The following is a 23109-nucleotide window of genomic DNA, read 5'->3' as shown; positions in this document are numbered from 1 at the left end:
ATATGATTCCCAAATGTGTAAGATTCCAGTATTTTACTCTTAAAGTATCCTAGGAAAAGGTGCTTGCTAAGCACTTGTATCAGTTTGGCAGATGGCTAAAACAGATTTTAATGACTAAAGGTAATGCTAGCTGCAAGAAGCTTAATGTAGGCTTAAAATAAAATCACCAGACTTTACTAAAGGGAATGACACACTGTCTGTAAAACTGAGTTTTGAGATCCAGGTTATTTAGGTGCAAATGTAAAATATGCAAACCGTATCTCCTGCTCATTTCTGTAGTAATTTAGGAAGAAAGTTACCTGTAATTCATCTTCGTGGCTGTTCACTGCAGAGCACATTGGAGACTGCCCTTGTGCAGGCCTGCCACGGAAAGATTTACAACCTTTCTGTCTGCTCTGAAGAGCACTCATTCCCACTCCCCCACATACCCATCCCTTGGGAGGGAAGATTTCTGCCCAAATGGTCCTGAGATGGTAGGTGAAGGAGTGCTATTTCCTCAGTTCTTCTTTTGCCACCATGGAGAAAAGTTCTCTGCTGATTCTTCACCTCACACCAAGGCTCAGGCCCTGTGAGGTATTTTTAATTCAAAATTGTGAGTCTGTCTCCTTCACCATATAAGTTAAGAAGGGCTCTCCTTTTCAAGAAGCATATGACTTGTATTTTGAAATGGCTAACAGTGAGTCATAAGGAGTGCCTCTATTGAATCCAGCTTCGACTTCGGCAAGGTCTGTGCCCTTCTCTCTCTCTCTTTCACTGAAGGCCCAGCAGGATAGGGCCTGGAGGTGGGTTCCTTTAGGTGCTTCAGAATAAGGGGAGAGGAGGGCTTATTCCCCAACCTCTGTTTCTCTCTCTCCTTGCTGGATCTTTGAGGCTTTCTTCAACTGGACTGCTTTGGAGCCTTCTCAAAACAAGGCTCCTAAGAAAAAATATGGTGAGGAATTGTTAAAAGACCATTCTTCTCAAAATTGGCCAATAAAAAATGAGTGTCACTGTTGATTGCAGTCAAGATTACCATTAAGATCACCTTCAAGAAGACATAGTCTGAATAGGGGTTTCTATTGGGTCATTCAATGTCTCATTGTCAATATTCATTGTCGATAGATTCTTGCTATTGCGATACTCCCTTGCAGCCAAGTTCTCCACAGGATCCAGTTCCATCACCTCTGAGTTCTCAGGCCAGCAGCATCTCTCCAGTCTGAAGCACATTACTTCTGAGGAGTCATAGTCGATTGTTGCTGACGACCTTTTCACAACCAATGCGCACAATATTCTATGAGTCAGAAGCACCAGAACCAAGCAGCCTTCATTGGATGGCCATTGTCAAAATGTTGCAGCAGCCTATTTGGGGATCCCCTTCAGTGTCTCAACCTCAGTTGGGTGGTCCTTTCCACAGTACCTTCCTCAGTTTTGGGAACTGTTTTAGGAACCATGGTAACCCTCAGTGTCTGTTGTCGATTTCTTCAGTGTTGAGTGACTACTCTCATCACCGACACAGCTCTCAAGGTTCTTTATCACCAAGGCATTCTACTCATTTCTCTCTTCCCGTCATTCTCAGAATGGGGTCTCTCATCTACCTCCAGACCCAATGGACTACTCAGCATCTTCCCGGTGGTCTGGAACTATGGTTCCTTCTGCCGAATTTCTGTTTCTCTTTCCACCTTTCACCCTACTCAGCAGTGGTAGCCAAAGTCCAAGCATTCTCATTGCCTTTCATTGGAGCAGGCATCCTCGGTTCCCCATGCTAAAACGTTGGCCAGGAATTTGACTTTCACATTCCTCCAGCTCTAGAGCAACTCAGAACGGGTTAACTGTTGTGCCACAACATGCAAGCACTCACTAGCACAGCGGCGGCTTTACCGGAAAAGCTGGCGCTTGTACCAAAGTAAAAGTTGATTGTAGCGTCCAAAAAAGGTCTTGTTGGCTGTACATGCTGAAACGGCAAACCATCCTGGCTATCACCGCTCACTAGGAGCTTGGGAGATCTGAGGGCTCTCAGATTTCAAATCTGCTTTTAATTAACCGTTCATTCCGGAAAAGGTTGGTGTTGTTGCACTTACCAACCTGAAATTCCATTGGCCGCTTTTAGCTGGTTTCAGCATTCCTCTTGGATCAGGACATGGTGTTGCCCAGAGGAGTCTTCTTCAGAGGAGGAGTCCCTGAACATGCTAGGCCTGCATAGGGTATTGTTTTTCTATCTGCATTGCACTGCAGATATGAGGAATAACTTTTTCATTTGTTTTAGGGAACCACATAGGGGGCAAGCAGTAGCTATGCAAACCTTTTCCAGATGGGTGTCTTAACTCCATGAAGTTGGCCTATGACTTATCATGGGTGTCTTGACTGTTGGATGTTCACACTTATTCTACGAAAGCCAAGCAGCGTCAGCTGCCTGGCCATCAAATGTACATATTTAGGACATTTGCAAGGTGACTGCATGGTCCTTACTGATGTCCTTCTTTTGACTCAATTTGGTGGATGTCAACTCCTTCAGGGAGGCTGCAGTGGGCAAATAATTATGCAAGTGTTAGTCAAATAGACAGCCTAATGCCCACTGCAAAGCTACTTGAGCTTGCTAGCCTGGGGCGGCTCGGAATGCCCCATGAAGGTGAAACATCAAGTGGGTTTCTGTGCAGACATATATATCTCTCTCCTACCCTCTGTGGCCTGCTATTTTTTTACTGCACTGCAACTGGCTTTCCTGATCTTCTTTGTGTAGCCATGCTAGCAGTAGAACTGAGGGTATAGCACTACTCTTCCTCCCATCCCATGACCATTTGGGTGCGAATCTCCCCTCCCAAGTGAAGGGCAAGGGGGAGTGAGTGCTCTTCAGAGCTGCAGAGCAGACAGAAAGCTTGTAAATTTTTCTGTGGCAGGCCTCCTCTGCACAAAAACATTTTGACAATGAGGTTGTCAGTTACAGGAGAGGTCAGTAAATGACTTAAACAATCACTGAAACTGTATTAATTTCCAGAAAGCTAAAAAGGGCAGTGTAATTTTCTTTGATTCTCAGGGGTAGGGGGAGCAAACTCATTCTCAGCTGTTCAAGCAACGTGGTGTGCTAACAAAAGCATAATACTTTCATTATTTCACTACACACTCAATGGGCTTTCAGAAGCTTTCTTTAATGTCAAGAGTAGAGCTATCCCATTCTTATCCACACTATGAGGTGCTCTTGGCATTTTTGGCTAATAGCCCAGTTTGACATTTATACTGCTTCTTCCCCTCCCCACCTTCTTGTATGAAGAACACATGGCAATGGTTGATAGGTGATACGTAGTGATTAATAGAAATAATCATCTTAATACGAGAAATAAAAGCATTGCCTGCCCCATTCAGGAGCCATACGCTGTATGAAACTGAGAGGCTGTCTGAATAGATTTATGTTCACCCTTCTCTCCCACATGCCTTTAACCTAAAAAACCACAATAAATCTTTGCACAAACTAGTTTGACAGAATATTAGCCTTATAAACGAGTTTGTTTCAATCAGGGCAAGACTGGGAAGCACAAAATGTGTCTTTGTTTGAAAATTCAAGGCAGGAAATGTGCACTGGAACCAAGCAGTTTGGACCAATCTTTGAAATTGGGGTTAATTTCATTAGACGGTATATCTGTAAATGTATGGCTAGTATGTTAAAATTCCAAGGTACAAATAATGGCATTCGGTGACTGTGTATACATTAATGTTTACTCAGTTGTTTCTGTACAGTTTGAAAGAAAGAGCATTGATCAGTCTCATATTCCTTCATTAGCTAATAATTTGGTTTCCTGAGCCATAGCACTGAATGGGTGTGTATCTAACTGGTGTGTCCCAGAGTAAATTTTGGCTATGATGCATGATAAAGTTTGGTGGCTTCAGTGAATCCTATGCTGTATAGCTCTCTAAGGAAAGTGAGAAAGTAAAGTAAGTAATGAAGTGAGTAGTACCATATTGCTTTTTAAAAACGTGTTATGATTATCATTTTAAAAAATAATTTCAAAGCACATATGAACGAGAGTGCTACTACAGTGACAAAGACCTGGCCAGTGATTTAATTTATTGAATTTAGGCAGTTAACCAATTTTGTCTAAATGTAACAGTGGACTGATTAAATTGTTTGCTTAAGTTAGAATGATTGTGAGCTAGAAAAAGAATAATTGTGTATGTGTGTTATTCTCTTCAAAAAAGCCTAATACTAGCATTTTCTCTTAACCTAGTTATTTCCTTTCACAGTTTGAATTTACAAAATCATTATAATGTTGATTAAATAATAGTGCAAACAAATGATGTTATTTTTCCCAGTAGTGACAGTACAGCTGCATTTATGATACTGTACATTGTAGCAGCGTAACAATTAGAACACCCTAACTATTTATACCTGTTTATGTAGGCATCTAGTGAGTGCATTTGTGTGCAACTTCTCTATTTGGGATTCTGCCAAAGCAGATACTTGCAAGCCAAAGTATAAGCTCTATTTCTGTACTGTTGCATATCATCCCCAGAAATATATGGATGAAAACCACATGAACAGATGATAGATTGCATTTCCTGGACTGTAAACAGTAATATCCAAATGTGTAATTAGGTTGCTTGCCTTTAATTTTAATTTACATTTTGCAGGAGTTCCTTATTAGACATCTGAACTGTGCAATTAATTCTATTAGTAGGTATCAGATTATAATTGTTACTTCTTTTCCCACATTAAATAAAACTATCAGTTAGTGCACTTGCAGACACCACTACAAGTGGAAAAGAATGTAATGTGCCTTTCTTTTGTACAAATAGTCTTATTTATGCTGGTGAACCTGGGTTTGACTGCCTTCTGAGGAAAAGAAAACTTCATTTGTTTACCTTATTGAATAAAAGGATAAGCATAATGACATGTTAGCATTATTTTGTATTTTTATGCCATGGCTAGATATATTGCCTTGATATTAGGTATTTCACAAAACCTCTGGATAATATTATTGTAGCAAATGAAAATAAAATTGAAAGATGTATGTAGTATGTAGTCTACCCAGAACTCCTTGAAAAGAAGGGTAGAGATAAATGAAAAAGGGGCCCCAACATATTTAAAGTGGGAAGAAAGAAAACAAAAATCAGGTACCCTTAATCCAGTTGGGATTTTCCATGTTTTACTTTTAAACAAAATAATAATAGGGTATAAATATATGTCAACTAAATATATATCAACTATATGATAAACCGTGACTGACCCTTTCTTCTTAGATCATATTCCATCTGTGACATTCTGATGAAACACATATTCAGAGGTAGTAGAAAAGATTATTGAAGGTGTTTTTGCTTTGCAAAACTGTTCTGGCCTAACGGGAGCTGACTCAGCATTTTTCTGGCAGCTCTGTTTCCTTCCACTCATTGGATGGTTGAAAAGATTGAGGTGAAGGGAAACAGTATAGTTTATACTTCTCATGCAGAATATATCTTCCCTATTTTGCCTCATAGACACAGAGTAATTTTAGTGTTTCTACTTGTGCAAGGACTATTGTGCTTGGAAAAATATTCCATGGAATGCATCCCATTTATTTTACAACTTTATTTAAAGGCCACTAACTCAAGATGGCTATTGCAGCATTACAACGCTAAATCTGCAATGGAAAGGGTGCCCTATAAATGGAATGAATGAATGAATGAGTTGCAAGGATTCAAAGCCTAAGAGTTAATTAACCATTTGAAAAATGCAAAGATTAAAAGATCACAGAATTAAAAAAGATTGACATACAAATTTAAAATCCACAGAAATATAGAGAATAAACAGCTAAATCTGCCCAAACATTACATTCTAGAATGCTGTTGGGTTCTTATTTCATGTGATAATTTGTTGATGTACATTTACAGGTTTTTTGAATATGCTAGTTATGTTGATGGTTTCCAAAATTTCTGTGACACAAATGCTGAAAGAAATTTGGGATTTGGATGTCTATATACTTGGTTACCTCTATTTTATGTATGGATGATTCAGTGGACCAAGCAAATTCTTTCTGATATTCATTTCAGCTGAACATATTTACAAAAGAATCTGTGGCAGAATGGTCTTGCAGTGCTGTTTGACCTTCTGAGGCATCTAGATACCTAGTAACACCATTCTCCCAGTTTGGCCAACTCTCAGAAAGGTTTATCTCCAGAGGTGGGATCCAGCAGGTTCTCACAGGTTCCCGAGAGTAGGTTACTAATTATTTGCATGTGCCAAGAGGGGGTTACTAATTGGTGATTTTGCCACGTGATTTTTGCCTTAGCTACGCCCCTCCTCTCAGCAGTAGCGCGCAGAACTTGAAGCAGTCTAGCAGGAGGTGCACCAGCGTGCGTGGCAGCCTGTGCCTGCTTGCATTCGTTTCCCGCCCAAGGACCGGCGCAGCGGCTGCATCCTTGCCACAACCCCGCCCAGGAATGCCCCGCCCCAGGAATGCCCAGCCACGCCCCCACCGTGCCCTGCCCAGCCCAATTGGTGCTACACCACAGTTTGAATCCCACCACCATGGGAACCTGTTACTAGAATTTTTGGATCCCACCACTGTTTATCTCCCACTTTTTAAATACATTGCCACCAACTGGTTGTTTTAGGAATTACCCACCAAGAGGGCCAGTACTTCCAGCTTTCCTTTCTCTTCTACACTCCATCTAGTTCTGGCTCTTCCCTCTACCCAAGGTCTGGATACCATATGGATGATCTGCCACATTTACATACTCACTGGAAATAGTCATTTAGCAACTGAGTGCCTCCCTTCCCCTGACACCCATTTTAAATAGCGTGCTTGAACAGTGGAGGTCTAAGAAAACAACTATTCCCATTTAAAATAATTAAGAATTTATCAAAAGTAAGACGTCTATCCTGATTCAATCAGCATAGCAACAGATTCAGCAAGAAACACAAAGGAAAGATGTAAACATAGGATCCTCTGTTCATCAGCCCTAAACATGCCATAGCTGATCTTGTTCTAAGACAAGCTGTTTTGCTTAGAAGCTTCGGAGGGCACTTCCACACATGCTGAGTAGTGTACTTTTAATCCATTTTCAATGCACTTGAGTGATTGTTTGTGAATGATTTTTTCTGTTTCACACAACATTGAAAGTGCATTATTCAGAGTGTGTGAAAGTGTCCAGAGTTTCCATTCAGCCCATTTGTGGAAATGCTGCAATCCCTCAGTCGTCAGCCAGGATTGCACATTCCTTGGGTAGGGGAGGGTATAGTTTTACAGTTCCTGAAGGTCTCTTCCATATGGTAATGGCAACCATCTAAGGCAGAACTCTGTGGAAGCTCCCACCAAGATGGAATCAGCCAAGACAATTTACCCTTCTTCCAGCGGTATATTATGAAGGGCACTAAATGATTCAGGATAATTCTGCATTAATATGTTATTTATTCTTTTCTTATTTTCTAATCAGTCAGTGTCAGTTTTTCCATTAATAAGCTCAGCATGTCTCATGAATTTTGCCATTCAGCCTCATAAAATAGCATATGGAGGCTATAGCTACCTTAAAACAAGAAAGCTTAGAAGTGCAAAGTGATACAGGTTATACTTTAAGAATGAAATTGTTACATATACAGCTGCAAAGGACAACAGTCCATAGTGAAATCTGGCTTCTGAGGCAAAACGTTGACATGGTTGAAACTGTAGCTGTGCATGATCTATATGGTATTAATAAGTAAACTACAGAACTTCACAGCTGTTGTACCTTGAAACTGGATCTGTGAAATTTAATATGTCTGGTAGCTTGCTGTAGCTGTGTTCACTTAAGAGTCTAGACTTGATTGTCAGTACTAAAATATCACATAGCTTCGTCTTTTTCCCCTAGTGTTCTATAGTTTGTTGTTTGTTGAAATTAATAGTTCCAATTTTCAGTGCGTATTTTTTTATGAGTGTACCTCTCAGGCAGTTTAATTTTCTGAAAATGAAAGTCCAAAATGATTTCATTCTAGAAGAATAGCTTGGGACATTGTATTTAATGCTGTAACAGCAATACCTATGCTAATTCTTACATTTGCAGGTTTAAGGTTGTACATTAAAATCTCTAGGTGTGCATTTGACATATGAAAGCCAAACCCAAGGAGGTCATTATTTATATCTAATGTAATTCATTCCTGTTCAGTTATTTGATTTATTTGCTCCCAAATAATGGGTCTTTCAGTACTACTTCCAAAGCTGATTATTTCCACAGCACACTGATATCGCTAAAGTTCCTTGGCTGATCTAGCTCCTGAAAAGCTGTGTTTTCTGTCTGGGTGGGTGGGCTGGAGGTGAACTAGTGTCATTAGAAACCAATAGGGAGAGCTGTTACTGAGCAACAAGCATATGTGGACATACAAAATTGCCTGCTACTGAGTCAAACTATTGATCAATCTAGCTCAGTGGTATCTACTTGATTGACAGCATCCTTCAGGAATTCCAATAGTGAAATGTTCTGCTAGCGGGAAATGCTGGGGATTGAACTTGGTACCTTCTGCATGCAAAGCATCTAAACCATGGTTGAGAAGAATCCATGGTCCATTCCAGTATTTTATAGTGATCTATTTAAAATGTTGTTAAACTATTTATTTATTTATTTATTTAAATTTATAGGCATCCATATCCTGGCGCCATTAATCTCCACTAAGGGGGATAAACAGTAAAAAATATCTGAACTATGTCCTCCATAAAATCACTATTTACACCACACAGTAAAAGCAAAGGGGGTGGGAAAGCAAAGCAAAGGGGGAAAGGTTTACTATTTTCTCCAGAGGAACTGATCTCTCTTGGGAATCAGCTGTAATCCCAGTTGATCTCCAGTTCCAACCTGGAAGTTCGGGACCCTAGTCTGCATTGTTCTTATGTCAAAAGATAATATGTAAATTTCTTGGAATATATAATGTTTTAAAGATATTAGTACTGCTTTTAAAAAAAAATACTGTAAGCATTTTAAACCAGAGTTAGAACAATCAACTGTAAAAGAATGAGGAGAACTTGCTGGAGTACCACTGAGTCTTTGTCTGTCAACCTACTTATCTTCCTTGTTTTCAAAGTTCTGTTTCTTTCTTTAGTCTTACAAACAGTTTATTGAAATGAGACTGTACCATTATCTCCTTGGTGGTCTTCGTGTTTTGGTGACAACTTGTTACTTTGTGCCCTATAGGAATCCATTGCTTTCAGTGAAGATATAGACCAGCTGTTGTCTTTCCTTTTTTATTAGTCAATTATTAGTGTGTGTATACCTAACAATTTAAACCTTAGCTAATCTATGCTTGTGAGATCTAAACAATCTTGATTACACAGAAACATGGGTAAACAGCTCTGGCAAGAATTTCAGATTAGTAATGTTTGTTAAGTATACAAACATATCTTTAAAAAAATGAGTTTGAATTTAGATGTGAATAGACCAAGTAGAAAGGGACGTAATGATTATATATATAACAAATTATCTCCACCAAAATGACAATTGGAACCTATTTTGTGCTAAAAATAAATCTTTTTTTTTTACATGCCAATATGTAAACATTTCAGGAAGAATTTTACACCACCTTGTCTTTATGTCAGGCAGCATTTAATGGTTGAATGAGTGTGTGCCCCAGGTCTTGGCAGCTATCCTCCAGGGGCCAACTTTGGAGATTACAATGACAGTCAATCAATGGACCATGTCCAATGTAAACCAGTTGAGGTCCATTTAAAATCAGTTACTATCAACAAGTCAAATTATTTAGGTTAGATACTTTTCTTTAGGGGTTTTTTTTGCAACAATTAGGATTTTTTTACAGCCCCAGGAATTTTGCTCATGCTTGTTGTTCTTGTTTGGGAAAGTTCTTGAACATTAGTTTATGCACCGTTTACCTGTCCTAATGGAAAGTTTGGTCTTTTATAGCACTCTTGTTCAATCAATGTGTCATGGCATTTTTTCCCTTCTGCCCGTAGGTGGAAATAACTCTTCAAGATGTGAATGACAACCCACCAGTGTTTCCTACAGACATGCTTGATTTGACTGTAGAAGAAAATGTAGGAGATGGATCTAAAATAATGCAGCTGACAGCCATGGATGCTGACGAGGTAGGAGATTGCCCGTTTGAAAGTATTGTTACACAAATGTAACCATATTGTTAAGCTTAGATTTCCACTCTCACTGAAGAAAATATTTTGTTCAAGCATGTGCTTCTTTTTATACTGCAAGGAGAAGGCTATGAAATTTTGCAGAAAATTAGGTGTTAGGGGACCCTAAGTAATAGAATAGCAATGGGGAGAATTCAGGAACAGTCTTCCTTCACTACATTTTCTTACCCACATCAGCTGAATTTTTATGTAGATTCTCTGCCGGGAACTCTTGCACACCCATGAGGAGGATGTGCTTCAAAGGGTAACTATAAATCTCTGACATGCAAAACGTTTTAGTTGACATGAATGTTTACGTGATTTTCATGTGTGTCTCACAGATTTTAATTATCCTTGAGAAATAGTTTGGTGAAGCAATAAACATTAGAAATTTATCCAAGTTGGGGATAAGTATTGTTAGGATTATGTTTTGTGGTGGTAGTGATGGAGGCGGGGGAGTATTGTTACGATTATATTTGGTATAGTAATGAAATCCTAACATTTTGTTCTTCTTGCTAAACTGAGGTTAAGGTTCCTGATGCTCACAGTTCACTGTTGCTGGACTCCATGCATTTCAGTGGTTTGCCAATGAATTCTTCTTGATTTTAAAGATTCTTATACCCAGTCCATGAAATTTTCTGTTTCCTTCATTCATGAACATAGGTCCATTTTTAGGTTTTTCTTAATCTGGTGAGGCGTTATACTCAGTGGTGGGATCCAAAAATTTTAATAACAGGTTCCGATGGTGGTGGGATTCAAACAGTGGCGCCACACACGTACCTCCACTCCCTATTGGGCAGGAAGGTTGCTTTAGTAACCCCTTCTCAGCACTCAGAAAAAATTAGTAACCACTTCTAGAGAAGTGGTGAGAACTGGTTGGATCCCACCTCTGGTTATACTCACATGCTATCTTCATATTTCCCTTTGTTCGTGTATGGAGAATGATTGCAAGTTTCTTAGTGTACAACCTCCAATTAAATTCCAATTTGCCATAATGTCTGAAAGCAGGCAATTGGATGACCATAAGCATATCTGGGGGTAGAAGCCCAGTATGTGAACACAAAACAACCCCCAAGTGTTTACATTACAGCAAACTGGTGTTTGACTGAAGGATTTCCAAACCAGGAAGCAGAGACATAGCTAGGGAAAATGGAGCCCGGTGCAAAATCTGATTTTTGCGGGGGGCCCCCCTCTCGGTATTGGCGGCCACCCTCCCCTACTATGACCAAAGAACGATTTTTTGCACCAGGTTATCTCAAAGTCACCATAACGTTATAGAATATGCCTCCACTCACAAATCTGAACACAACTATGGGCCATGCCACACATTAGATTAATTTTTTGACAACATTTTCAAAATGCTTTCAAAATGTTTAACACTGTTATAACTCCTTAAAAGTGTTTTAAGTGACATATGATGTAAAATGCTTTCAAAATGTTTTATTACTGCTGTGAAAGTAATTGGCTGGCCATTGTAAGTTGACAAGATGCTATGCTAAATGAACTACTGGTCTAATCCTGCAGGGATGTTCTTATGTTTGTCACTGACTTCTTTTTTAAAATAAAAAAGTCAGCTGAAATATTTTGTAAATTACCTGAAAATGGACCCACTGTAACTTTCTCTTCCATGAGGGATCCATACTACCTTTCTCCACACCTATATCTATACTATGCAGAATCTACACAGGAGGTGGGAGGGGGCACTGTGGGGGGGGGACTTTCCGCACCCCCAGCACACGCCCTGTGCAACACGCACCCCCCCTGGCCCCTGGTAGCTCTGCCTCTGCCAGGAAGCACTGTGTATGAGGAGTACAGGAGGGCACACACAAACATGGCACACAAGCTACATGTATGCAGAGATTGGTTGTGCTGTCTGAATATAGTAATTCTGTTGCACCTTCACAGTAAGGCAAAGCTCTGCTCATGTCATGAGTTCAATTCTGATAAAAGTTTGTTTCTGGTAGCTGGCTTAAGGTTGACTCAGCCTTCCATCCTTCCAAGGTTCGTAAAATGAGTACCCAGCTTGTTAGGAGGAAAGTATAAATTACTGGGGAAGGCAATGGCAAACCACCAAATAAAGATTGTAATATTACGTCACACCATGGATCACTAATGACCTGGTACTTACACAGGGGACTATGTTTACATTTAATAAGGATGAAATGGGAGCTTACACACATTTATCCTAATTCCCACAAGTAATTTTCATTACTAAATCCTTTTTCTCTTATTAGTTGTTTATACTTTTTTATACCAGGTATGTAATAAATTGTAAAGCAGAAATAGAATCTGAAACAAATGGATAGTGCATTACCATCTTGCACACCCCTCTCCCTCCCTGATCCATAGAAACTGATTTATATTGACACAAAGCAGAACTAATAGATCTTGTTAGTTAAGTTCAGCACCTAACTAAAACTCCATAAATTGATTATTTTATATAAGTACTTCTTAGCAGTCAATACTGGTTCTTGAGTGAAATAATAATAATGTTCGTTCTTTACATTCTATCACTTTTAATATAAAATTTAACATGTAAAAATGATCATTTACATATACTTGCTTTTTTGTTTATCATTTAAAATTTGATTTAGACAGGTAATCAGCTTTTGGGAATAAGCAGAATGACTTCATGTTGATATGCATTTTGGTCTTCATTTTTCACTTTTCAGGGTGCAAATGCACTGGTCACTTATACTATCATCAGTGGGGCAGACGACAGCTTCCATATTGATCCCGAATCTGGAGAGTTGATAGCTACCAAGCGTTTGGACAGAGAACGTCGTTCTAAATATTCTCTGCTGGTTCGTGCTGATGATGGCTTACAGTCTTCAGATATGAGAATAAACATTACCATTAGTGATGCTAATGATCATACACCCACATTCTCCAAACCTTGGTATTCATTTGACATACCAGAGGATACTACTCCAGGTAAACAGGAATCAACATGGGACTTCACTTTATTTTCAACACCTAATTTAATGGGCTTTTAACCATTGTGACAATTCATGATATTTTCAATTCATTTTTTAATTAATCTGAATACTTTTAAACTTTTGGATTTCATCTAGCTTAAGTAAATAATCATTCAAGTAAAGATCCTTCAATTAGTTTAATGGCCTGACTGTAACCAGGCTGACTTAGAAGAAAGCTACATTAATGCTGGTGACACTTACGTTCAACTTGGTATATTTAAGAGTATAACCTAATTAGCTAATATTCTAATTTGTGTATTAAACTAGTGGGAGTAAGAAGTGGTAGCACTGTATCAGCTGCAGTTTTCAGAAGATCATGAGATTACCAGGTTGGCATCATGGACAGCCACTGTTGGGCAAGGTTTAAAGATGTTGGAATACCCAACGTTATGTATCCTGCCACTGTGTGCCAGCAACAGTAAAGTCTGCTTTTAATATGAGTGGTCTGCTTTTAATATACAAGTGAACATGCCCTTGTTCCTTCTCTCACCTGGCAGAAGTGGTATTTCTTGTGAAAAGGGTAGGCAGTAGGGAATGTTGCTTGCTTCTATCCACCTATCTGCATGAGCACTGATGCCTATTGATGCAGCAGGAACTCCTAGCAACTAGAGGGAGGCAGATGAACAAGTAGTGGCTGACAAAAGCGTACCGGCAGAAAATGGCGCCTAGGGCAAGACCTTGTTTTTGTGCACACACACCCCCCAGCCCCACTTACAGTCTCTTCTATTGGCCTCTTTCTCTGGTGGAATTGAGCTGAGAGGTGCCCGGCAGGCCCACAGCAGGCTTCTGGCCTAGCCCATGGCTTGCCATGACCTGCCACCCCTGTCCCCCACACGGCCCCTCTTATGGCCTTTTCCCTCGGCCTCTTCCCTCGACCTCTTCCTCTGGTGGTGCCAGGCTAAGGGGCACCCGGCAGGCCCGTGGCAGGCTCCTGGCCCAACTCATGGCTTCAGTGACCTGCTGGCTGCTGAAGCCCCCCCCAGCTCAACTTCCATCGGCAGCCGACCACCTCCCTGCCTCACTTGTCGAGGACCAGAGGGGTTGCAGCTTCGGTGTGTGGGGACAATTTTGCGCCCCACATGATCAGATGGGTGGCAATGAGGGACATGTGACATCCCATGTCCCTCTGGCAGGTATGCCCCCAGTGGCTGATCCTTCTTTGGTTGTAACTATTCATTTACTCAAGCAGGTGAATGAATAGTAATGCTGTTACTGGGAGCAGTAACAGGCCACTATTTGCTTGTGGGCCCTCTATCTATGTCAGGGCTGTAATTGGGAAGGGACTTTCTGGACAACTTTTCACCAACCACCTCTCCAGCCCTGCAAAATCCAACTCTTCAATGGGATATCTGGGATAGCTAGTCCAGAACTAGCTTGGTGCAAATGGTAAAGAGGGAAGTAGGACTATCAAAACCTTTCTTTAACTGGTAAAGAGAGATGTAGGGCTATCAAAACCTTTCTTTGATTGGCATAAAAACAGAGTGTGAAAACAGCTAGGCATGTATGTGCTGCATAATCCATTGTTTCTAGTATAAAAAAGAAATTTGAAATCAGCAAGTGGAATGATAGCTAATGTTTCTAAAAGTTCTCCCTGCCTTTCATAGGTATTTTACAGTTGTCTGTAGCAGTCATGTCCTCCTTTTTTAAAAAAAATACACACATTTAGAATTACGGTGTTCGCTATCTATGAGACATCAAGGCGTAGGACTGTTTAGAATCCAGAGTGGTTCAAAGAGTTTTCACTGGAATTCATATGAGATTTAAGAGTTGAAGAAAGTTGGTTTCAGTGAAATTAAAGCAGAGAAGAAATGTGAATTCAGTGTATATTTTCTTTCCCTCCCATGGGCTTTCTTCTTTTCTGTACTTTTGGATATGAATATGCTAGAAGAGTTTTAGTTTTCCAAAGGCTTGAACCACTTTATCTTACATAGTGAAAGGTTGAATACTTGAAACCTATGTTCAACTTCTTCCATGGTATTCTGCTTTGACCAAGCAATCCTGAAATGATCAATCCTTAAAATAAACTGATGCATATGACCAAGCAATCCTGAAATGAATTCTCTTCCTGTAGAATTCCTAGCTAACCATCCTGTTAAATTGTAAGAGGAATTTTATCACAAATCGGCTTCTGCCATGTGGTTGTCCACGTGATAAAATGATCACCTCGATGGGCCTGGATGAGCTTAACAGTGCCATCCTAAGAACATTTTCTTTTTCTGATTGAATGAGACTTATTAAGAATTTGTTTGTCATTCTAATTAATAGGGCTTCAAATTATTTATTTGTATTTGTATTATTTGCATTTTTGTGAATTATATGGCTGAATTATGAGTAGTGTTTATACAAATAGGTGTTGTAAATACCTGTGTTGTACCATAAAATAATTTGATCCTGGAACTGTTCCATGAGAAAATGTTTAATGCTTACTAAACAGTTTTCTTAATTACACTCTAGGCTCTCTAGTAGCAGCCATCTTAGCTACTGATGAAGATTCAGGTGTGAATGGAGAAATCACTTACACTGTGAGTGAAGATGATGGAGATGGAACATTGTTTCTGAATCCAGTCACTGGAGTTTTTAATCTGACTTGTATATTGGATTATGAAGTGCAACAATATTACATACTTACAGTTCGTGCAGAAGATGGAGGTGGACAATTCACATCTAACAGGGTTTATTTCAACATACTAGACGTAAATGATAATCCACCAGTATTCAACATGGCTTCATACAGCACATCTCTGATGGAAAACCTGCCTCCAGGCTCTACTGTCCTTATTTTCAACGTTACTGATTCAGACGATGGTATGTACTTATATTTTAATATGTGAATGATGTGTTTTTGTTAGGACGGAACGAATATAATTTCCATATTCAAGAAAGCAAATAGTAATATCAACTATGCATGAAAATACCCAATACATTTCATAACAAATATTGGCCTTATGAATCTAGAATATAGTTGGTAGGAATATTTAGGAGTGGGTCATTGTGAATGGCTTCAGTCTGCCAATTTAAACTGCAGGTATTTATTATTGTTATTGTTGTTGTTGTTGTTGTTGTTGTTGTTATTTATTTGACTTTTATACCGCCCACCCCCGGAGGGTTCTGGGCGGTGTACAACATTTCAATATAACATAATTAAGCAAAAGGAGCCCTCTCAATAAATTAAATACAATATAAGATAAAATAAGGGCTCTAAGCATCGAATTAAAACCATTTAAAATATAGCATACAAAATGATGTAAAATATAAATGTAAAAATATAGCGTCCGGTCATCTAAAAAACTCCTCTTAAGAGGGAAGGGAAGGCCCAAGATGGAAAAGGGCCACAGATGATAAAAAGGGAGGAAGGGGCACCATCAGCGGCCGCCATCTCCAAAGGCCCTGTGGAACAGCTTGGTCTTACAGGCCCTGTGGAACTCTCCAAGATCCCGCAGGGCCCGGACAGTTGGAGGAAGAGCGTTCCACCAGGCAGGGGTCAGGGCTGTAAAAGGGCCCTAATGGAGGCCAGCCGCATCATTGAGGAGCCGGAGACTACCAGAAGATTGGCCTCCGCCAAACGCAGAGGCTGAACTGGGACATGCGGGGTCAGACGGTCCCGAAGGTACGATAGTCCCAGACCACGTAAGGCCTTAAAGATTAGAACCAACACCTTGAAGATGATTCGGAACTCAACTGGAGCCAATGCAGATGACGCAACACTGGCAAAATGTGATCTCTAGCGGCACCACCAGTGAGCAGCCAAGCCACCGCATTTTGGACCAGTTTCAACTTCCAAATCAGACGCAAGGGCAGGCCCACGTAGAGTGAGTTACAATAGTCTAACCTGGAGGTGACCGTTGCATGGATCACAGTGGCTAGGTCCACTTGGGAAAGGTAGGGGCCCAGCCGCCGGGCCTGACACAGATGGAAAAACGCAAACCGGGTTACATGGGCCACCTGGGTCTCCATTGAAAGAAACGAATCCAGGTGGACCCCCAGGCTGCAGGCGGAGGAGGCCGGTGCCAATTTGGCCCCCTCCCACACCAGCGGCTGAAAATCCCCAGCCCCCCCTTCATGGCCCAGCCAGAGGATCTCCGTCTTCGATGGATTCAGCTTCAACCTGCTCTGCTGCAACCAACCAGCGACTGCCTCCAAACATTGCTGTAGAGCTGCAGGGGCAGCGACCGTTCCCCCTCCATCAGCAGAATGAGCTGAGTGTCACTAGCATATTGATGGCAGATCAGCCCAAAGCTCCGTACCAACTGAGCAAGGGGTCACATATAGATATTAAATAACAGCAGGGATAGCAGTGCCTCCTGGGGTACACCGCAATAAAGGGGGCACTTCCTTATTCCTTTCCTGCCATTTATACAGTAGACAGATTTGTGATGCACACATAATATTGAAAAAATGTGTACAATTGACAGGAAAATATCAGTTTAAGGAAACAGAACGGAGGCCAATATAAAGGAGGTGCAAAATTGAAACAAAATACATTTTAATTAAATCAAGTTATTGAAAATAGTAGTATGTCTGCCACAGCAACTGTATAATGTATATTCAGAATTAATCCTTTCAAATTAATTACAAAATTCCTGAAAACAAATAAATTGTTAGTTGATAAATATAGCGGTCTATATCCTACCATTCAATTCAGTAAATTATTAATCCTTCTTTGCATCTTGGAAGACTTCCCTTAAGTGGCTGTTCTGCTAGAGGAAGAGCCATAATTTGAAGGAAAATGCATTAGGTTGGAAGAAGGCTTTAGACTTTGTTGATTAATGTGACAGGATACTAACCGGTATTTTTATGGGCCTTATCTTCACTTCCTGACATATTCTGGCATATTTTTTTCTGAAAAGCCAATCCTATTAAATATGATGTGAATACATTTACACAACAAAAACTGTACACTAATGCGTGAGTGTACAGTATGTATAGAATCATTTTTCATCTTTGATCATATGGATACTAAAATTATACTCTTATTTTAGAACAACTAATAGCAGTCAATAATGCATTGCATATTACAGAATGTTACTGAGACACACCAGCACAAAAAAAAGTTTAATTGTATCAATAGCTCGCATTGTCTTACACAAAATGAATTTTGGAAAGGGCATGATAGAAAATAGAAATTCGGTAAACCAAACCTCATCCTTTATGTCAGTTAGGTAGATACAATTTCCACATTATTTATTTACTCTAAGGATTCAGTCATTAATCTATTGGTATGAGAAAGAATAGCTGATGGCCTGCCTTTACAATGGATAACAGGAATAGAGTGATTATCTGGGTTTTAAATACTCTGTACATACTTTTCTTGAAACATGTTTGTTTAGGGTGCAACTTTACATTATGTGACATTAGATAGCTTAAACTACTGTCAAGATGTACAGAACTGATTGTTTTCTCATTGTAGTCTGTGCTGCAGTTGTGAAATCTCATTATGGTGCATTTTGTGTTCAAATCATGGTTTACCACCTGGGTTTGATTGCTCATTGGGCTGAACACTGTTTATGAGAATTCCAGTGTGCATGCAGTCGGTATTTTTGGTGTTCCTCTTCTCTAAGTGATCTTTGGACACCAAAGCTATAAAGTTTTTTTTCCCTTATTCCTTGAATTTGGGTTCTCAAAGTTGCATAAAATCTGATAGAACACTGATGGAGTAAAATTCCAGGAATGAAATAGAATGAATCCCCAGTGTGACATAGCTGGTTGAATCTGCTTATTATCTCATGAAGTGTTCCCCATCCATTTTTTTTGCTTATAACCCATCAATTTAAGTACTCTGCCTCCCTAGTTTGTATATATCCTTCAATCTTACTTTCTTGCTTTTGTATAAAGGCATATTACGATCTAAAACATCAGGAAAATATGTTCTATATTTTTATTTTGTAAAATGTTTTCAAACTTTTTTTTGTTTGTATAACCTGGAGACACTGCACATTCTTACCATGTTTTTCTCAATTTGTTTAATATTCAGATAACATTCTGATACTGTGGCATGTTCATTAAGATTATATTGATTAAATCTCTCTTTTTTGGCATTTGCTTTCCAGGTTCTAATTCACAGTTGTCATACAGTATTACTTCTGGCGATAGCCTGGACCAATTTAATATTGACAACAGTGGAGTTTTAAGCATCAAGAAACCGCTGGATCGTGAAATCCAATCTTTCTACAGTCTTGTTATTCAAGTTCATGATATGGCTGTTCTTCCAGCTTCCAGATACACAAGCACAACCCAAGTATCTATTATTCTGCTTGATGTGAATGATAACCCTCCAAGCTTTATTTCTCCTAAGCTGACCTACATCCCAGAGAACACACCTATTGACACCATTGTATTCAAAGCCCAAGCAACTGATCCAGACAGTGGTCCGAATAGCTACATTGAGTATAATCTCCTAAATCATTTGGAAAACAAATTCAGCATTGGTACTATTCATGGAGAAGTAAGGCTCACTGGAGAACTTGACAGAGAAACAGTTTCTAATTATACCTTGACTGTAATTGCTACAGACAAAGGACAGCCGTCTCTTTCTTCATCTACTGATGTAATTGTGATAGTCCTTGATATCAATGATAATAACCCTGTCTTTGCTAAAAAACTATATAAAATTGAGATTGCGGAAAATACTCTAACAGGGACAGATGTGCTACAGGTATTTGCAGAAGATGGGGATGAGGGTTCCAATGGACAAGTTCGCTATTCCATCATCAGTGGAAATAATAATAATGAGTTCCGGATTGACTCTGTCACTGGGGTAATAACAGTAGGTAAACCTTTGGACCGTGAAAAAATGTCTTCCTATTCATTAACAATTCAGTCAGCTGATCGTGGAAGTAGCCCCTGGACTGATACCACTACAGTCAGTATTATTCTGAGGGATGTCAATGATTATGTTCCTACATTTGAGCTTTCTCCATATTCTGTAAATGTCCCAGAAAACTTGGAAATGTTACCAAAGGCCATTCTTCAGGTTAGTGTATTTAAAGTAATAAATACAAAATTCTATTAACTTTAAGTATATGCTATGAAACTCCTGTACAATTAAATGACATATATAATGACTTGAGATATCTAATTCTCTAAAACCTTTATGCTTTGCCAGTTCTTTGTGTGTAGACTAGACAGATGTTTTTAACTTGACCCATTAGCCATGGAATGCTTACCTTGAGGCACTGGACTTGCAAAGGGCTCTCCTCGCATTTCTCTGCTTACCTGCGAGGAGGCAGCAGTACTTACTCCGCAGCTGCTTGCTAAGCATCAAGTGGGATTTTGTCCTTCTGGTTCTCTTAATTCCACCCATCAGCAGCTTTAAAAGCACAGATCTTATAACACGAGGGAGTTTTAACACTAGAGTTGATATTCTTTCCCCACCTCCCCCTCTGCGCTCTCTCTGTCTCTCTCTGTCTCTCTCTCTCTGGTTGCTGCTACTACAAAAAAGGAAAGATAGTAGCTTTTCTGAAAAAGTTTTTAAAGTCCTCCCAATCATCCGGAGGGTGGAAGCAGAATGGGGGAGATGGGTGGAGCCCTGCTTGTACTGTGCTTTGCAAAAGCCCTCTCTGTTGTTATTTTATATCAAGAGATCTTTGAATATATGTACTTATGTGCACCTAAGGATGCTTGAAGGAGCCAGCAGCATGGAGGTGGGGGGGAGGACAAGGGAGAAGGTGGGCAAGGGGGGAAGGTGGGCAAAGAGTGAAAACCTTCACAAGGAAGTGGGAAGGCTGGATGTGGTTGGAGGATACATGTCTGGAGCAAAGCTGTGCTGACTGGCAAATCTCCCTGCTCTGGCAGTGAAGCAAAATTAAATTTGTACTAGAAATGGTCTCACTTGTCTCAGGGAAAATGAAAACTAAAAGTTAAGATATTGTTAAGATGTTATTGATATTTTGCTATTATGTCTTTAAATGTTGTTTACTTTTGATATGTTATGATCGATGACGTTTGCTGTTTGATTTGTCAGTTGTTAAGCCACCCTGAGCCCTTTGGGGGAGGGTGGGGTATAAATCTAATATATGAAATGAAAAGTGGGACTTGCACAAACATATACGTAAGAAATCTTGCTGCAGCAGACATTCACCCCTCCAACAACAAACACATTGTGCATTTTTTTGTAAATCCTCTCATTTCTCCCCTTTATTTTTCATCTTCTCTTTGCAGACAGTTATTGCTAACTTAATGAAGTGTCATTTAATTGTTTCACATTAATGCATGTTTGTTTGCCAAATTAGGGAAACTGCATTCAGTATTTCATTGTGACATCAGCAGCTTACTGGAAACAAATATAACTGGCATTTTTGAAGAGGTTGTTAGCTGTATATTGCACTCTTGCGTTTGGGTTTTTTGTTTGGATAATTTTTTCTGTCATGCTGCTTCTGTGTGCTTACATAAGAAATTACTATATGGAAACTAGACAGAAAGGCACATATAACTGCTATGTTATATTTTTCTTTTTTTAGGTTGTAGCAAGAGATGATGACCAAGGTGCGAATAGCAAGTTGACCTATGTCCTTGTTGGTGGAAATGAAGATGGTGCCTTTACACTCTCAGCCAATGGGGAGCTCTGCCTTGTTCAGAGCCTGGACCGGGAAAAAAAAGAACAGTATGTCTTGTTGGTCACAGCAGCAGATTCAGGTAAATAGAACCTGCATTTTATCTAGATTGAAAAGCCCTAGTTTGTTAGCCCACCATTTGTAATTTATCCTAAAGACATCTGCCCCTCATTCTGTTGTTAACTGCAATGGCTTTAGAAGTGAGAGTGCAAGAAAAATGGCTGATCCATCATTTGAAGATTTTCAAACGCAATAAAAGCCAGTGATTTTAGAGTGTTTCTCTGTGTATAACTATTTATCAATATAATAACAAAAAAATGAAGTAATAAGAAATCTGAAAAGGGGGAAGGAGAGAGGTGTGCACAAGGGTGCAAGGAAGTGGGAGGGGCTGGTGGTGGTCAGAGCAAAGATGTACGGGGCAAAGCTGGGCTCACTGGCAAATCTCCCCTGCTCTGGCCACAATGAAAATTAAAGTTTTGCTTGAAGTGGTGTTGCTCACCACAGGGAGAATAAAAATGGAAGCGAGACTCTAGGAAATACATCTGTACAAGAAGTTTTGCTGCGATAGACATTTGCCCCTGCTGCGCATCAGACACCTTGTGCATAATGGGCCTGAGTTAGGAAAGTTATGGATTTCTGTTATGCGCTGTAGGAAGTAACAGTTAAGGCATATTGCCACATATGCCAAGATGAAAGGAAAAGTGAGAAATAATGAGCAGTAGCAGAGAAACTGCAGTTGGGCCATTATGGCAATTCCTTATAACTGCATGCATCTAACTATTCATTTTGTAGAACAGTCATACAGACAATAAATAGTGGCTGCTTCCCAGTGGGTGAGAAAACATAGCCAGTGTTAAGCTTTCTAGCACAGATAATAGGTCCACCTCATATGTATTGGCAACAAAATTGTGTAAATAGTTGTATTTTTGCACAGGATGTTTACAAGACAAGGCCTTAAAATCACAGCCTGAGACTCTTACTTCCACCTCCATTTTTTTTTCAATTCTAGCCTGAAAAAGCTCTGGAGAAGGCTTTAAGCTTGCACACTGTTCTTGTGTCATTTGTGTCATTTTAATTGCTTAACTAATCAAGAACTTTGTGGTCAATAGACCTACATGTTGTCATTTCGAGGGTTTCAATTGGGGATATTGTGTAGATGTTGTTTCTGGATTTTGCTTTAGGCCTAAACTAAAAAAATTCTTTTGGAAGTAAAGCAGTGCAAGCATCAGTATCAGACTGTTCAGCCACAGTCTTAAACTGAGGATTGCTTCCGAGGTAAGCAATTCTCATACCTTCGTGACCATCTCACCCCATATGCCCCAGGTAGGTCTCTGTGGTCGGCAGAGGCCAATTTACTGGTGGTCCCTGGCCCCTCCATGAGGTGGCTGGCCTCTACCCGGGCCAGGGCTTTTACGGCCCTGACCCCTGCCCAGTGGAACACCCTTCAATCAGATGTGCAGGCCCTGCGGGACCTTGGTGAATTCCCCAGGGCCTGTAAAATGGTTTTGTTCCACCGGGCTTTTGGTGAGGCCG

General features: G+C 39.9%; 1 protein-coding gene across 2 annotated transcripts in view; it reads left to right on the top strand.

Annotated features, from left to right (window-relative positions):
• Window positions 1–23109, top strand: part of FAT4 (FAT atypical cadherin 4) — a 156829-nt gene that overhangs the window by 73804 nt on the left and 59916 nt on the right. Inside the window, exons 2-6 of one of the 2 annotated variants that reach the window (XM_048508826.1) lie at window positions 9879–10010; window positions 12722–12983; window positions 15482–15832; window positions 19075–19262; window positions 21484–21658. In XM_048508826.1, the coding sequence (XP_048364783.1) occupies window positions 9879–10010; window positions 12722–12983; window positions 15482–15832; window positions 19075–19262; window positions 21484–21658 (1108 nt within the window). Of the gene's footprint in view, window positions 1–9878; window positions 10011–12721; window positions 12984–15481; window positions 15833–19074; window positions 19998–21483; window positions 21659–23109 lie in introns of both variants that reach the window. The other variant, XM_048508825.1, reaches the window with a different exon arrangement.

This window comes from Sphaerodactylus townsendi, linkage group LG10 (genome assembly GCF_021028975.2).
Source record: "Sphaerodactylus townsendi isolate TG3544 linkage group LG10, MPM_Stown_v2.3, whole genome shotgun sequence".
Taxonomy (NCBI): domain Eukaryota; kingdom Metazoa; phylum Chordata; class Lepidosauria; order Squamata; family Sphaerodactylidae; genus Sphaerodactylus; species Sphaerodactylus townsendi.
The sequence above is the reverse complement of the archived record's forward strand: the minus strand, read 5'-3'. Positions and strand labels throughout refer to the sequence as shown.